This window comes from Trichechus manatus, unplaced genomic scaffold (assembly GCF_000243295.1).
Source record: "Trichechus manatus latirostris isolate Lorelei unplaced genomic scaffold, TriManLat1.0 scaffold00080, whole genome shotgun sequence".
In the NCBI taxonomy this organism is placed as follows: domain Eukaryota; kingdom Metazoa; phylum Chordata; class Mammalia; order Sirenia; family Trichechidae; genus Trichechus; species Trichechus manatus.
This window is the reverse complement of record NW_004444016.1, coordinates 3,759,376-3,774,961: the sequence shown is the minus strand read 5'-3', so window position 1 is coordinate 3,774,961 and position 15,586 is coordinate 3,759,376. Positions and strand designations below refer to the sequence as shown.

The following is a 15,586-nucleotide window of genomic DNA, read 5'->3' as shown; positions in this document are numbered from 1 at the left end:
AGGTTACTATTTTATTTTTTAACTGTGATAGTTTTGACTGTAGCATGCTTGGAGAGCAATTGGCAGTTTTAATTGGCCAAGGAATTCAATATCATGAGTATAGGTAAATAGCACCAAACCTCATCCAAGATGTTTTCCCAGATCCCTTGGGCCTTTACTCCTCCCAGACATCATTTGCACTGTCTTTAAAATATTTTCCACCATGTGCCCTGGTTCAGTTTTCTTATGTACTGATCGTGGTGTAGTGGTTAAGAGCTCAGGCTGTTAACCAAAAAATGTCTGGCAGTTTGAATCCACCAGCCACTCCTTGGAAACCCTATGATGCAGGTCTACTCTATCCTACAGGGTTGCTATGAATTGGAATCACTCGACAGCAAGGGTTTGATTTGGATTGGATTTATGCTGTCCAATGTGGCAGCCAATGGCACTTGGAAACGTGGCTAGTATGAACTGGATGTGCTCTAAGTGTAAAACACACAAAGGATTTTGAAAAATTCATGCAAAAAATGTAAAAATCTCATCAATAATTAAAAATAGTTTACCTGCTGAAATGATAATATTTTGGCTATATGGCATTAAATAAAATAATTATTAAACTTGATTTTGTTTGTTTCTCTCTTTTTCTTTTCTTTTTTTTAACTCCCCATTTCCCTCTCCCCCTAGACCCTGGAAACCACTAACCTTCTTTAGTCCCGATGGATTTTCCTATTCTAACTATTGCATAAATGTGGATTTATACATTGTCCTTTTGTGTCTGGCTTATTTCTCATCATAATGTTTTCAAGGTTCATCCATGTGGTTGCATGTATCAGAACTTGATTTCTCTTTATGACTGAATAACACTCCATTGTGTATGTGTTTATCACATTTTGTTTAGCTACTCATCTGCTGATAGACATTTAAGCTGTGTCCACTTTTTGGCGATGGTCAACAAAGCTCTCGATTTTTTAAAATGCAGCTACTAGGAAATGTACAATTATAGATATGTGGCTCACGTCATATTTCTGTTGGACAGCGTTGATGAGACCCTCACTGGACGATGGGCTCCTGATGTGGGGGGGACTCCGTATGCTCCCTTGAGGCAGTGCCACGCACCGCTGTAGCCTGCAGCTCTAACCCTTGGCTACGGAGCTCTGATGCCTGTGATAGGCTGCAAAGGAAGAACCGTGCAAAAAGCCCAAAGGAGGGAATTCCTATTGGCAAAGGAATTGTCTATGACCCAGGGAAAGCAGGGCAGGATAGAGGCTTCCTGATAGACGCACGAAACAGTTTGCAAGACTGCAGGATTTGCACCGCCCCCAGCCCGTCGCTCCGCCTCTTTGCGGCAGAGCTCAGGCCGGTGCAAACCGGTTCAGAGCCCTGACGGACTCGCGTCACCCAATCCACAGCGTGCCCCACCTCCCCAGCGATCGGTGGAGACCCGCACAGTCGGAGCCACCTCCTCCTGGGAGGCCGCTCTGAACGAGACGGACTGCAATGGAAGCCAATGGCAGTGGCGGGCGTGGCCAGATACTGCCCTGGCTGCCAATGGAGCTGGCCAGGAGGTGGGGCCTCGCCAGGACCACTTTTGCAGCCCTTTCCGCGGGAGGCCGCGGCGGGCCCCTGGGCGCCGGGGGCGGGGCCTGCGAGAAGGAGTGGCGCCTGCGTAGTGCAGCCGGAGGGGGATGCGGTAATCGCTCCGGCGCCGCCCAGGCGCCGCAGACCTCAAGCGCGGCGGTCGCCTGCTTGCTTCGTACCCGCCGCCCGGCCTCACGCTGCCCTGGCGTCGTCCACGTCCTCGTCGTCGCCGCCCGCGCGCGGCCGGGCCCTGCCCCCTACGGCCCCCCGGACCGAGGCGGAGGGCGAGACCATGGACGCCGAGCTGGCGGTGGCGCCGCCCGGCTGCTCGCACTTGAGCAGCTTCAAGGTGGACAACTGGAAGCAGAACCTGCGCGCCATCTACCAGTGCTTCGTGTGGAGCGGCACCGCTGAGGCCCTCAAGCGCAAGGTGGGATACCCCAAATGAAGACACTCAGCGGGGCGAGGGCTGCACACCTCGCGGGTGGCCTGGGGTTTCCAGCCCCCAGGGGGAGAGGGGCAGGTGGGGTAGATTCGCGCGGGCAGGCAGGGGGAGGGACGACGGCCCTCCCTCCTTTCTTCCCCTTCCTCCATTCTCCCCTCCGCCTTTCACATTCTCCCCTTCACCAGCCTTCCCCCACCTTTCCTACTCTCCTCAGAATGTCCTCTTCCTCAACTTTCTCTCTCCCCCTTACTTCCCCCCTCATTTTCCTCCCCTCACCCTTCCCTTTTCCCCTCCCCATCCCCTTCCCCCCTTTTCCCTTCCCCATCCCCTTCCCCCATTTCCCTCCTCTTCGTCTCCCCTCCCTCCCTCACCTTCCTCCCTTCTCCCCCAGCTTTTCCTTCCTCTCCCCCACATCTTTCTGCCTTTTCTCCTCTCTCTCCCCCTCTTTCTCCTCCCACTCTCTCCTCCTCCCTTTCCCTCCCTCCCTCACCTTCTTTTCCCCGCTCACCTCCCTCCAGGAGCGCGGTGGGGACGGCGTGGGGGGCGGGGTTTGGGTGGGCTTGTCCAGTTCCAGGGGTGAAGAGAGAATAGCACAAGTCTGGGAAGGGTCGCTGCCCTTTTGCCAGGTATGTGTAGGTCTCCGTTCTTCCAGCACGAGGAACCCTGCAGGGGTAGGAGTGTTGGGAAGCGGAGACGGCGTGCACTGAGGAAGAAATAAGACAAAAAATAAAGGGAAGCAGCGTCGGGAACTTGTCAGGCAGTCTGCCTTGGATCAGCTTCTGCCATCTTCTCAAGTACACTTTCTGCTAGTGTCCATTCATGTCCAGGGGCAGGGCCGTCTGGGCAAAGGAAACTGAAGAGCTATATATATGGCTACGACCGGGGCCTATTAAGACGGAGTTACAACTGTGGTTCTTGCGCACAACACCCCACCAGGTGGAGGGTTTGCGGGAACAAATACGGGCAGATGGCATTACCCCCGACCCCCGCCATCCCTAATTCAGGTGTGGACGCGGGCGGAGGCGGCGAGGAGTAGGTGGGCAGTTAGAAATGTAGCAAATCGTGCCGCGGTGTAGAGCTACCACGAGGAGAGTTTGACCCACACCACGAAGCCAGGACTGCTGATACGTATGGAGGTTTGGAGAGTCACTTGTGCTAAATGAGTGCATTTAAAAGAAAAGCTTAGATGGGAAGGTGAGACGGAAGGAATTAGACTCCTGTGCCTTCTGCGAAGACAAGGAAGGAACTGATCCCCTACGTGAGACATTGAGGAAATACGTTTGTGTTATGCTCTTTCAGACATAGTGTACATTCCAGCAATTAGGCTATTAAAGATTTGGAAATTAGAAATTTTTTCTTCTGAGCTGAATAGATTTTGACAATTTAACGACGTGATTTTGCAGAATACAATCTGAGGTTGGGAGTTGTTAGGAAATTTCTGCCTTGAATAGCATTTTTTATTGGAAAACTAACACCCGCTGATATTGTACGGAATGGTAAGCATTAGAAGCTGGGAAGCATTACCTCTTAGCAAGAATTAAAATCAGAGGTGAGGTGGATATCTAGTGGGATTCGTGTGCCAGTCCAGGCGCGATTAAATCATGACTTGCTAATGGAATTGTGTGCTGGTTGAAACCGCTTTCTACAGGTGGTAATCTTGTTCTCCCAAGATGTTGCTGTATATAACTAATTTCTTGATTGACTTGTGTTAAGATTCATTTCCACTTTGCATTGAGTAGGCAATTCCTGCTCTTTCCTCATTTTGAAAACAAAACTGAAGAAGTCAAGCTTACACCATCATTAACTTGGCCTTGTTTCCTAAAGGAAGGAATCATTTTTTCCTATATATGGTTCAAAGTAATCTTTTTTCATTTCAGCTGCTTAGTTTGAAAGCTGCTGAACCACATCTCATGTTATTCGTTAGTCAGAACTTGAAGTGGTGATACACATTTCTTTTCAAAATTCAGGGCTGTTACTATTGCAGTATCTTTTGGTAAAATACCAGCAATGAACTCTTAGAATGGTATCCTCCCATTCTCTCTTTGTATCTTTGGGAGTCATTTTCTTGGATCACTTCAGGTCTTGTACAACTGCATGCCTAGCACTTTCTAGTGGCCCAGTGAGGGAAGAGTTGCTTTGGGAAATAGTTTAACTTTGGTGATTAAGGGTGAATAAACCGTGTTTGACAGTTTGCATAAGGGTCTCAGCTTCTAAAGATACGACGTTTCCCAGAAGAATATGGAGTTTAAGTTGTAATCGTGCACACAGAGGTGCCTTTGGTATCTACTAAGAACACAGCTACAAGTTAACTACAGAAATGAATCCCTGGATGATTGGGAGTTAAGTTTTCTCACCCAAGTTGAGGTGAGTTATGATTGTGTATCCACTTTGATTCTTCTTTAGATAGACAAGGAGTGAGAAGAACATGGTCAGATTTGATAACTTTCTGCTCAGATTAAGCTTTTTATGGAATCGAAGTAAAACTTTTGTACTGTTTATTGTAAAAACATTCAGCAAATTAGGACTTAGTGGTGGTGCAAACAGTTAAGCGCTTACCTGCGAGCGGAAAGGGTTGGTGGTTCAAATCCACCCAGAGGCACCTTGGAAGACAGGCCTGGTGAACTGCTTCTGAAAGGTCACAGCCTTGAAAACTCTGTGGAGCAGTTCTACCCTGCACACTTGGGGTCACCATGAGTTGGAATTGACTCAACAAGCAGCTAACAACAACAACAAAAACATTGCCACAATGAACTTTCTCCTTTACGTTTCGTACAGGTATAAAACATAACATCTTACCACTTTAGAGTTTGTGTGTAAAGATAGAAACTGGCAATAGAAACCTTAGGAAATATGAGTTCTACTGGTTGTTAAAAAAATGACTTGATGTACTCTGTATTTTGAGTATATAGGCACATTTGGGATTGGTAATTTTTTTAAATAAGCATTTAACTCCACTGTCTTTAAACTATTTCTTCGACTCTTACATTTTATAATGGTTTATCTTCAAAACTCAGAGCTGTTTTGCAGATAGAGTAATTTCAATACTTTAACCAAGAGTAATTTCAATACTTTAACCAACAGTACTTTCCCAGAAGTGGAGAGTTGCCAAACATATTTTTGGTAATTCTGGTTTAATTTGTGTGGTAATCTAGAGGACAGAAAACTGCATATAAAGGGAGCCTAAAGGGACCCTTTGGGTAGAAATTGCTAGGGAAATCTTTGGGTTTGGGAGAGGGGCTAGAGAGGAAGGAAAACTGTCTGTGAAACAGTAGGTGAGGGGGCAGATGGCTTTAAGATCCAGAAATCATACCTCATCCTGGCATTTTTTTTCTGTTTCTATGTTTGCAGTCTTAACACTACTATTTAAAGAAATGTGGGATGGACACTCTTTGGAAGCAAGTGGGGGTGATTCCATCTTGTTTTGGACTAAGGTCCAAAGTCAACTCCAACCCCCTAAAGGAGTTGCAGACTTAACCTTTCTGAGATCAGTGAGACACCCCTGAGCTTTTGCCGTGAGGAATTGAAATCAAAATTGTCCAATGGCCATGTAAACAGTAGATATCAAATAGCAAGACATGAATGTCTGCCTTAAATTATAGATTATTTGTAGATGTCAGTGAAAATTGCTACACATAGAATAATTCAGCGTAAATATACAAAAGGAATATGTGCATAATTCTAGATGTTCAAATGTCAGTTAGTTTTACTGAGGAAGCTTAAAATTTATGAATCCGTGCATTTTTAAAAAATAATGACAAAAGTGATAATACTCTCAATGTATAAAAATAAAACACCCATAAAGGTTTATAGAATATACAAGGTCAGTTCTCCCTGTCCTTCAGGTAATCACTGTTAAGATCAGTTTGCTGTCTGGGTCTTCCAGACTTCTTAAAAATTTCAAATGTGTGCATGTTGTTATGGGCTGTAAAGTTGATTCCGACTCACAGCGACCCTAGGACAGAGTAGACCTGCCCCCATAGGGTTTCAAAGGCTATAAATCTTTGTAGAAGCAGACTACCACTTTTTTGTCCTGTGGAGTGGCTGGTGGGTTCAAACCACTGACCTTTCAGTTAGCTGTCGAGCGCTTAACCACGGCGCCACCAGGTCTTTCTTATAAATAGATATACACACTGTATTTTTTTCACTTGCCTATACATATAGATCTCACATTTTATTCTTTCCGGCTGTGCCATTAATATTCATATTGAATGGAAATACCACTTTTTATTTTCTACTTTTTAATAAACTAACTTGGGGGATTTACTAGGTTTTGAAACTTAGACCTCTGGTAATCAGCTCACAGGAGGCATAATCTTAAACCAGACATTTTTCGCCATGTATATTTTGGTTTGCTGCGGGTTTGAAATGTGAGTGATTTGTCTGCTTGGTGCCAAACATGAACTGCATAGACGTTTAAAAAGTACACTGAGAAGTTCATACAGCCTGACAGTGCCATCCTTAGATGCCCACAGCTCTACCATGAACGGTAGAGCTGGCCCTTTGGTGCATACAAAGGTTGCTTCTTTTTTTTGTTTTAATTTAGTTACTAACTGTGTTCATGGTTACTGAAGCTAGGTGTGAGTACATGGGAGTTTATCGTGCCTTTGGGGTTTCTTGGAAAGTTTACATAATAAAGAGTTAAGCTGTTTAAAAATACATTTGTAGTTCTGTGTACAGCAAACAGCTGGAGGTGGACTTGGGTGGGGTGGGGTAGAGTAGAGTAACTAAAGGGAGAGAAATACCGATACTCCAGGCAAAGCACAACAGTGAACTTTAAGAAATCCTTTCACAGGGAACAAGTATACCCTCCCACCTTCCGTTTTGTACCTTTACAAAGTGACGGTCCAGGCTGTGGGTCTGTGGATACCTGTCTGAGAAGACGATGACCTAGATTAGTTACTAAGCCGTGCTTGAGAGGCTGTTCCAGGTCTTTGGTTGTAGCGGGGAAAGGAGGATCGCTGAAGGTGAATGGGCTTGTAGTATTTATCTGGAGTCACTGGTACTTTGCTGTATGTTTTAGAAAAAGATTTATTCTGTGGTTCTATACTGGTCATTTTCTATTTGCCATCCATTTTTATCAGTGTATTTTGGTTCTGAAGTCTGAGATATTTCTATTAAGGTATGACGTTTTCATGTCTCTTATACTTGAATTTTTTGAGTAAAAACAGTTCTGTTACTGGCTTAGACAAGCAATACCTGCAGGGACTTTTAGGACACCTGGTCTTGTGGGCAGCCTCAAGGTATTTCTTTCTAGCTCACTTTTTATTTATGTCCTTTTTTAAAATAATTTTTTTCTTTTCCAAACTTTTCTTCGAGGAGTTAACTTTTTTACTTTAGTTATTGATGAGTTAGATTTTTTAAATCATCAAAACAAAACATTGCACTATTCATACTAGCTAGGGGATGGGTATTCCAAGTAAAATGTCTCAAGGTAAATATTTTTTTTGTTTCATTAAACTTTATTTTGGGATTTACGTGGTATTGTAAGAACTGATACAGAATGATCCTGATGATGCCTTTTACCTAGTTTTCCCCACAGTAACATCTTGCAAAACTGTAGCACAATATCACCACCAGTATGTTGACACCGATACAGTTCGCCTTTGATATAATTCCACTGATCTCCCTCAGATTTCTCTAGCAGTGCTAATTGCTGTTGTATGTGGATGTTTTTAAAAACCAAAAACCCATTGCTGTCGAGTCGATTCTGACTCACAGAGACCCTGTGGGACAGAGTCGAACCGTAGGGTTTCCAAGGCTATAAATCTTTATGGAAGTAGACTGCCACATCTTTCTCCTGTGGAACAGCTGGTGGGTTTGAACTGCCAACCTTTTTGTTAGCAGCCGAGCACTTAACCACTGTGCCACTAGGGCTTCTTTGTGTGCTTTTAGTTATATGCAATTTAATAAACTCTTAATCGAGACTAGTTTTAGAAGTTCAGAAAAGTTGCAAAGATAGTACAGAGCGTTCACATATTACATCCCTCTAAACCGCCCCCCCCCCACCCGTTTCTCCTGTTGTTAACAGCTTACTTTCCCATGGTACATTTGTCACAACTAATGACTGATATTGATCTGTTATTATTAATTAAATAACATACTTTATTCAGATTTGTTTAGTTTTTACCTGATGTTCTTTTTCTGTTCAGGATCCTATTTAGGATCTCACATTACTTTCAGTCATCATGTCTCCTTAGGCTCCTCTTGGCTTGGGAGTTTTTCAGACTTTCCTTGTTGATGACCTTGACAGTTTTGAGCAGCACTGGTCAGGTATTTTGTAGACTGTCCCTCCGTTGGGATTTGTCTAATGTTTTTCTCATGGTTAGACTGGGGTTGTAGGTTTTTGAGAGGAAATGGCATTCTCATCATGTCATATCAAGGGTACATGCTTTCAGCAGGACTTGTTACTTTGATGTGAACCTTGATCACCTGGCTGAAGTCATGTTTGTCAGGTTTCTCCACTGTAATGTTACTCTTCCTCCCTGTCCCCCCCCCCCCAATACTGTGTCCTTTGGAAGGAAGTCCCTATGCTCAGCCTACACTGAAGGAGTGGGGAGTGATGTTCTACTTCCTTCAGGGCAGGTGTCTGCATCAGTTACTGAGACATGTATGAGTCCATGCTGATGTTTCTAACTCTGATCCAGTACCACAGGGCTCATTCTAGCCATCCCTTCTTGCTTATCTGTAACTTCTCTGCCCAGTGTTGGTTGGAGTAGGGGATGCCGTGTGCTTGTCTGCACCACACCAGGGAACACATGATGTCAGCTTGTTCCATTATTGGGATTGATAAACTAGATAAAGGTGGAGTCTTCTAGATGCTCTATTGTAAAGGTAACCCTTTCCCTTTTAATTAATACAGCGATCTTTTGGGTGATGCTTTGAAACTGTGAATACCCAGTGCCCCATAACTTCTTTACCCAATGGTTTTAGCATTCATTGACAATTTCTTGCCTGAATCAGTTATTACTGATGATTATTTTCTATTTTTGTCTTTCCTTCTACATTTATTAGGTGGAATTTTCTTGTAAAGATCATTTAAGTGTGGTGTGTGTGTGTGTAGTATTAATAGTGGTATGAACTTTTATTGATCCTTTTTTATTGTGCATATAATAATTCATTCTTGTTATTGTTCATTTTTATGCTTAGATTGTGCCAAATATGGCCAGCAGGAAATCTTCAGAGGCTCTTACTCCTTTTCACATGTCCCCATCAGTGTTTGAGGAGAGAAGTCAGTTTCTCATAATTCAGTTGCTTAAATCTAAGTAAGAACGTAAGTTTGTTCTCATTTAGGAACTCCAGATAATTCATGAATTGTTTATGCCTTGAGTATAGAACCTTGGTGTCTGTGGTGATGTACACCACTTGATATGCTTGAGACAGCATGTTAAGGAGGGCCTGAATTGAGAAATTTGATTAAGTGCCTTAAAATGTGTACTGTGCATGGGTTTTTCTTGAGGGAAAAAGATTTAGTTGAGTAGTGTGTGTATGTTTATATATATTTGAGACATTCTTTCTCTACCCTTATTATAGTGTCAGGGCGTGATAAATTTCTGTGCTTTGTAGTTGTAGCTGATATGCTTATGTTTAATTGCGATGGTTTTCCTTTTTGTGCAGCTAAAATTCTTGAAACCTTTTTTCTTTAGGCAGATTTTTCCTTGTTGAAGTTCTTGTATAAGAACAAGTGACACAGTTTCAGATTTAAAATTCAGGGCTTAATTTTGGTCTATTTAAAATTTTTTTGTGTTTTAAAGAGGTATAGTGGTGCTGTGTTAAAATTGTATACTTATCCTGATAAGAATTGCGATGAATTTCTATTTTCAGGGTAATACTAGTATTGAATTAACTTTTTGTTTATATAAATAGAGTTCGGCTTACTTGTTTATTAAGCTTACAGAGGAGTTTTAAAAAATCATGATCATGCCTTTAAAATATCCTGAATGATAAGAATCAAGAGCACCTCTTAAGTTTTCCTTTTTTTTTAACATGTGTTGCAAATAGTAAATAGATTGTAGTTTGTGGTTATAACTAAGAATCTCCAGCAATCTGTTTGTAGCATTATATTTATATCCAAAAGAATTCTCATGGTATTTGGAAACATCATTTGTTATTCGTCAAGTGTGATGGTCTGTATAATTTGAAAATTCCACTTGAATACTGAAAGCCATTATAGCCTGCTAATTCCTTTGATTTATCACTGGAAGAATGAATAGATGATACAGCTACTATTTCTGCAAGATTTTAGAAAAGTTTTTAATAAGCCTCAGTGTGCATTACATCAGGACAGTGGTTCTCAACTGGGGAGTATGGAGGAAGGGACATTGATGTTATCCTCCAGGGGACATCTATCTGGCAATGTCTGGAGACAGTTTTGGTTGTCACACCCAGGAGTAGGGTTGCTACTGGCATCTAGTGGGAGGAGGCCAGGGATGCCACTCAGAAACCCACAATGCACAGGATAAGTTTCCCCCTCCCCTACGTCCAAAAAGAATTATATAGCCTGAAACGTCAGTCATTTTAGTTTCAATTTCTTCATGTGTCAAAGGCTTAAAACCTTTTTCCTGGTGTGGTTGCGAGGATGGAGTGATAAACTCACAGAAAGTGCCTAGCACCTGTGTCGAGCACACATTAGGCATGTAGTATGTAGTGTGTTTTGCCAGCCTTTGTGTTTTGAGCCCTTTCTGTTTTATATATTTAACCTTTCTTTCCCTATACCTTATTTTCAACCTTCCTTCATCTCCCCTGTGCCCCATCAAAACAGAAGAGAATTGCATACTGTGGTGTTATTTTAGAAGTTGGAAATCCAGTTTGCTGATCTGCAGAGAATTTACATTTAATATAATGGTCAAATAAAAACAAATTTGGATTTAGTAAGGAGAGACTTTACTCCAAAGGATTATTGTGAGGAGGGGGAGGGACCATTGGAAGACGAGGAGGGGGACTGTTGCAATAGGGGAACACGGACGATTATATCAGCTAGTGTCTCAAGAGTTAGGCAAAAAAGGTGTTTCTTTTATAGAGATGAGAATAAAGTCTACAAAGAACCAGGTGTGGGGAAGTGGGATGAGCATGATGGGATAGTAAATCAGAGAAGGTTTTACCCTAAGGGCAGCCTATTCTCCAGGGGAGGCCTTTAAGGAGGAGGAGTATGTTACATCAGGCTGAGGGTGGGCCGAAGTTCAGGGAATTGGGGGAAGGAGAGCTTAACCACTTTGGTTAAATAAGCATTTTGTTCTGATTGATTGGTGGGGACAAGCAGTTCCTCTTACCTTTTATGAGGCAAAGAATGAGAATTTGGAGGGCATGTATCTGGCCTGTAATAGGTAAACAAGGTGACATCCTTGCGCCTTACCCAAGTCCTATGGGGCAGAGTGGTTCTTGAACACAAAAGGGTGGGGGAATTTCCTAACCTTCCCTGTTTTCACAGTTTTAGGTAAAACTGAACATTGTCAGTAAGTATAATTGTGGCTTATGTGTTTTGATAGTTGAGGCTATAGGCTGAGTTTTCTTACGTGAAGTTAGTTTTGAACTAAATTGAAGTACCTTTAAAACCCATTGCTGTTGAGTTGAATCCAACTCATAGTGACCCTATAGGACAAAATAGATCTGCCCCATAGGGTTTCTAAGGCTGTAATCTTTAGGAAAGCAGATTGCTACGTCTTTCTCCCTCCGAGCGGCGGATGGGCTCGAACTGCCTAACTTTCAGTTAGCGGCCAAGAGCTTTAACCACTGTGCCACAGGGGCTCCTTAAGTACCTTTAGGGGTGTTAATAATCAAACTTAGCCGAATTAGAACATAAGTTTAATTCTGAGCAGTTATTCTAATATGCTGTTCTAGAATTAAAATGGAGGACAAGTTATTTGTGAGGAAAAGGAAAAATCTTTTATTTGGCAACAACACAAATCACTTGAGGGATGCAGCCTACCTACCGCCTCAAGAGTGAGATCAAACTGAGTCCGCCAATTGATTATTCATTATGCAGTTTGTAACATTTTACCAGGAGAAAGACAGCAGGGGAATCACTGTTGGCTACAATTTTGCTTCCTCATGATGAAAAGGGAATTTATCAACACATAGATTATTTTATAAACAAAGAAACCTCTCGGGATTGGTTGACCTTTTAACTAATGATACCTATGTGCTTAATGTTTGTATTTCTCTTGTCTGTCAACTCCACGATAGTCACAAGATGTTTTGCCTAAAATTACTGATGTTTTGCCTAAAACTACCGGTATTTTCCCTAAAACTATTGGTGTTTTCCTTCACAGAATGATCTTTGACTTAAAAAGACCTTTTATCCTTAGCCAGGTAGCTCAGTCCAACAACCAAAACCAGTTCGATCAGTTCTTCTGGTATGTCTGATTCCTGGAGAATTTGCAAATTTCTTGCTGTTATCTTAAATCAGTCCCTCCTTTTGACCGTCAAATTACTGGAGGTAAATTGATGATCATGCAGAAAACAATACACCAGGCTTAAGTGGCTCCTAGATGGTGGCCATAGCAGGTACTTTAAACTCACGGCTCTGTTTATCTGGTTCTTCATTAGGGTGACAAAAGGATCCCTCAAAGAGTCCGAGTGTTTAATACAAGGCAACCGAGCCATACACAGTGTTGCAGCAGTGGGCAGAATTCACATACATCATTTGTCTGGCAGTTGGATTGGTTCCAGAGTACTGGCACTTGGTGATACAAAAAATAATGCATTCATTTAAGTCAATTACTGTTATTACCAAAATTAAAATAATCAATATGCCTTATAAAGAATGAGCCCAAGACCCGATTCCTTGAGGCAACCACCCAAGTAAGTCAGGGACCTGTAGGGGAGTGATATGTAACCAGGTAGCTTGTTGGCGGATTTAATACCTTGTTCCACTTCTCCTGTGTTATTTATCTAAGTACAACAGGAAGTATGGGCTGTTGCACATATCCCTCCTTGTTGTACCAATAAACAATTTAATGTGATTCAGTCATCTAAAACTAAAGAAGCTAAGGATTTTTATTCAGCTGCTATTCCATTGGCTGCTTCATCAACAGTTTGAGCCATGGTAATGGATAAATTCCGTGAAGATTTTTCTAATTCAGCTATTCCATATGTAGGTATTAAAGCCCTCAGAAGTGACCATCCCCACCCTGCATGTTCAGCTAACAGGATTATCTACTGTTTCTCTTTTCACTAGGTTTGTTAGTTTTAGTTTACTGGTCCAGTGTAAGCTATCATAGCCACGAATGTCTGGGGGCAATCCTAGAGATCCCAGAGTACATTGTCCTCTCATCTGCCACCCATCAATATAAGGAATAGCCCAGGTATAAGAATTATCTTTAGGAAAATGATCATGGATATGAGTATGATTTGAACCCCCATGTGAAAGGGTGTATCCATATGGGGCACATACCACCTCATTAGAATAGGAGTACAAAATAGAAAAATTAGCATGTGTTAGCCAAGTCTCAAGTAAAGAATTATCACATATGGGTAGGCATCCGAAATGCAGTTCTTTAAATAATTACATAAACATTCATTATCATAAAGCGGAGGAACATGCTGATTACTGGTTCTGTGTCTCAGACAGCCTTCATACGAGTCAGAATAATAGCGGGGAGTAGTCTGATGCTGAGTCTGAAAATATTCTCCTCCTTTACAGGGTAAGGAGCACTGGTGGTGTAGTGGTTAAGAGCTTGACTACTAACCAAAAGGTCGGCAGTTTGAATCCACCAGCCATTTTTTGGAAACCCTGTGGGACAGTTCTGCTCTGTCCTGTAGGATCACTATGAGTCGGAATTGACTCAGTGGAAACAGGTTTGGTTTTTTTGGTTGCAGGATAAGTCTGGATGTCCCCTCAATAATAATTTATCATAGCAGTAATCTGTAAGTTGTATGGCAGTTAAATTAAAACAAGGAATTGGTGGTGTATGACTAATAGTTGGGGTTTCCATAATTTTACCCTTACAGCCCTCTTAAGGGCTGAGTTAGCATTTATAGTGTGAGGTGATATTATATGATAATTTAGAACTGAGGAAGCTAACGGGTCACAGTTTTTTTTAACCAACCTAGGATTTTGGTGATAAATCCAGCAAGTTGTAAGGTTATTAGTGCTGGATATAGATTGTGATAATCTAACAAAGGCATTTTCCTTCCAAGAATTGCTAACATCTATAGTTAGTAACAAAAATGTAGTCACCTCAATAATAAATGTGATAATTAAAAAACAGTGTATAAACCAGTAATCAAAATTATAGGTCCAAGAGTTATACATATGGTAACAATGATTTCATGCCAATACATGGCTTAAACTATGCTTCCAATTAATGTATGAAAAAGAGTAATAAAAATAAACAAGCAAAAGTTAAACCCAAAAGTTCAGCTGGAGGCAGAGTCAGTTCTTGATTCCTCTGATGTTCCCACAGCAGAATTCTCTGCATTCGGAACAGGACCATTGGTTGTGGTCTTAGGACAGTGCTTGAACTTCAGCTTCAATCCACCTGCTGTCTCTACTACCCAGTTGGGAACTTTCTGTCTTCTTAAGCTGTGACAGACAGACCCACAATCTGACTCCCTGCAGTTTCGCAGCATAATTGTTAGTTAACAAGACTAAATATGGCCACTTCCATTTTGGTTCTAAAGAATGTTTTAATTGATGCCTTTTCCAATATACATAATTTCCAGGCTCTGGGCTTCTGAGCCTTGCAGTATCTGGAAGTTTATCAGTGGAAGAAGCTTTTTGTATTTGGAAAGCATAATGTTATCAACCCTTGACAATATTTAAGAAGATTAGGAGCAATTAGGTTAGAGTTACTGATACTGGCTCTGTAAGGAAGGAGAAGCTGGTTTCCCAGTCACAATCTTGAGAAGAGTAAGCTTATGTGGTCCAAAAAGAGTGGAATGAAGATTCATTAAAACTATAGGGAGTACTTGAGGCCATGCCAACGCTAAGGACACAGTCAGCTTGGCCAGTTGTGTTTTTAGAGTTTCATTTATTCATTCCACCAGCCCTGGTGATTGAGGATGGTAGGGGCAATGTAGCAGCTGAAAAACTGGAAAAATTCAATACGGGAGAGATTACCTGCCCTATGAAATGAGAACCCCAATCACTACGTAGCAGTGCTGCAGTTCCCCAAGTGGGAATGATGTTTTCTAAAAGTTTTTTAGCCATAAAAGTTGTGATGGTGTTCCTGCAAGGGAAAGCTTCAACCCAATGAGATTATCTGCATATCATTACTAGAACATACTTAAATCCATGGGAAGGGGTCAGTTGTATGAAGTCTATTTGCCATTCTAACATGGGACCAATTGGAAAGGGAGCTGGTTCCTGGAGCTGGTTGATAAGTGCGTCTAGGATTAAATTCTAAACAAACAGCATGACTTTTAACAACTTGATCCACAGCTTTCCAGAAGTAACCCCAATAAAACCCATACCTTGAATCTGTATATATTGTTACTGACTGTCCAGAGGCCATCTGGCAGGCCCTGGTTAAAGCTGTCAGCTCAGCCTGTAGAGCAGATGTTACTTATGTTAAGGGACCACACTCCAAAACTTCTGTGACATGGTGACAGCCTATCTTCCTTGATACCTAGAACTTGAGGCATCAG

General features: G+C 42.0%; 1 protein-coding gene across 3 annotated transcripts in view; it reads left to right on the top strand.

The window, feature by feature from the left end:
• Positions 1-1,678: 1,678 nt before the first annotated feature.
• USP22 (ubiquitin specific peptidase 22) overlaps positions 1,679-15,586 on the top strand; it is a 67,175-nt gene continuing 53,267 nt past the window's right edge. For 2 of the 3 annotated variants that reach the window (XM_004381021.2, XM_023735561.1), the window contains exon 1: positions 1,679-1,987. In XM_004381021.2, the coding sequence (XP_004381078.1) occupies positions 1,850-1,987 (138 nt within the window). In that variant the 5' untranslated portion in view covers positions 1,679-1,849. The remainder of the gene's footprint in view (positions 1,988-15,586) is intronic. The other variant, XM_023735560.1, reaches the window with a different exon arrangement.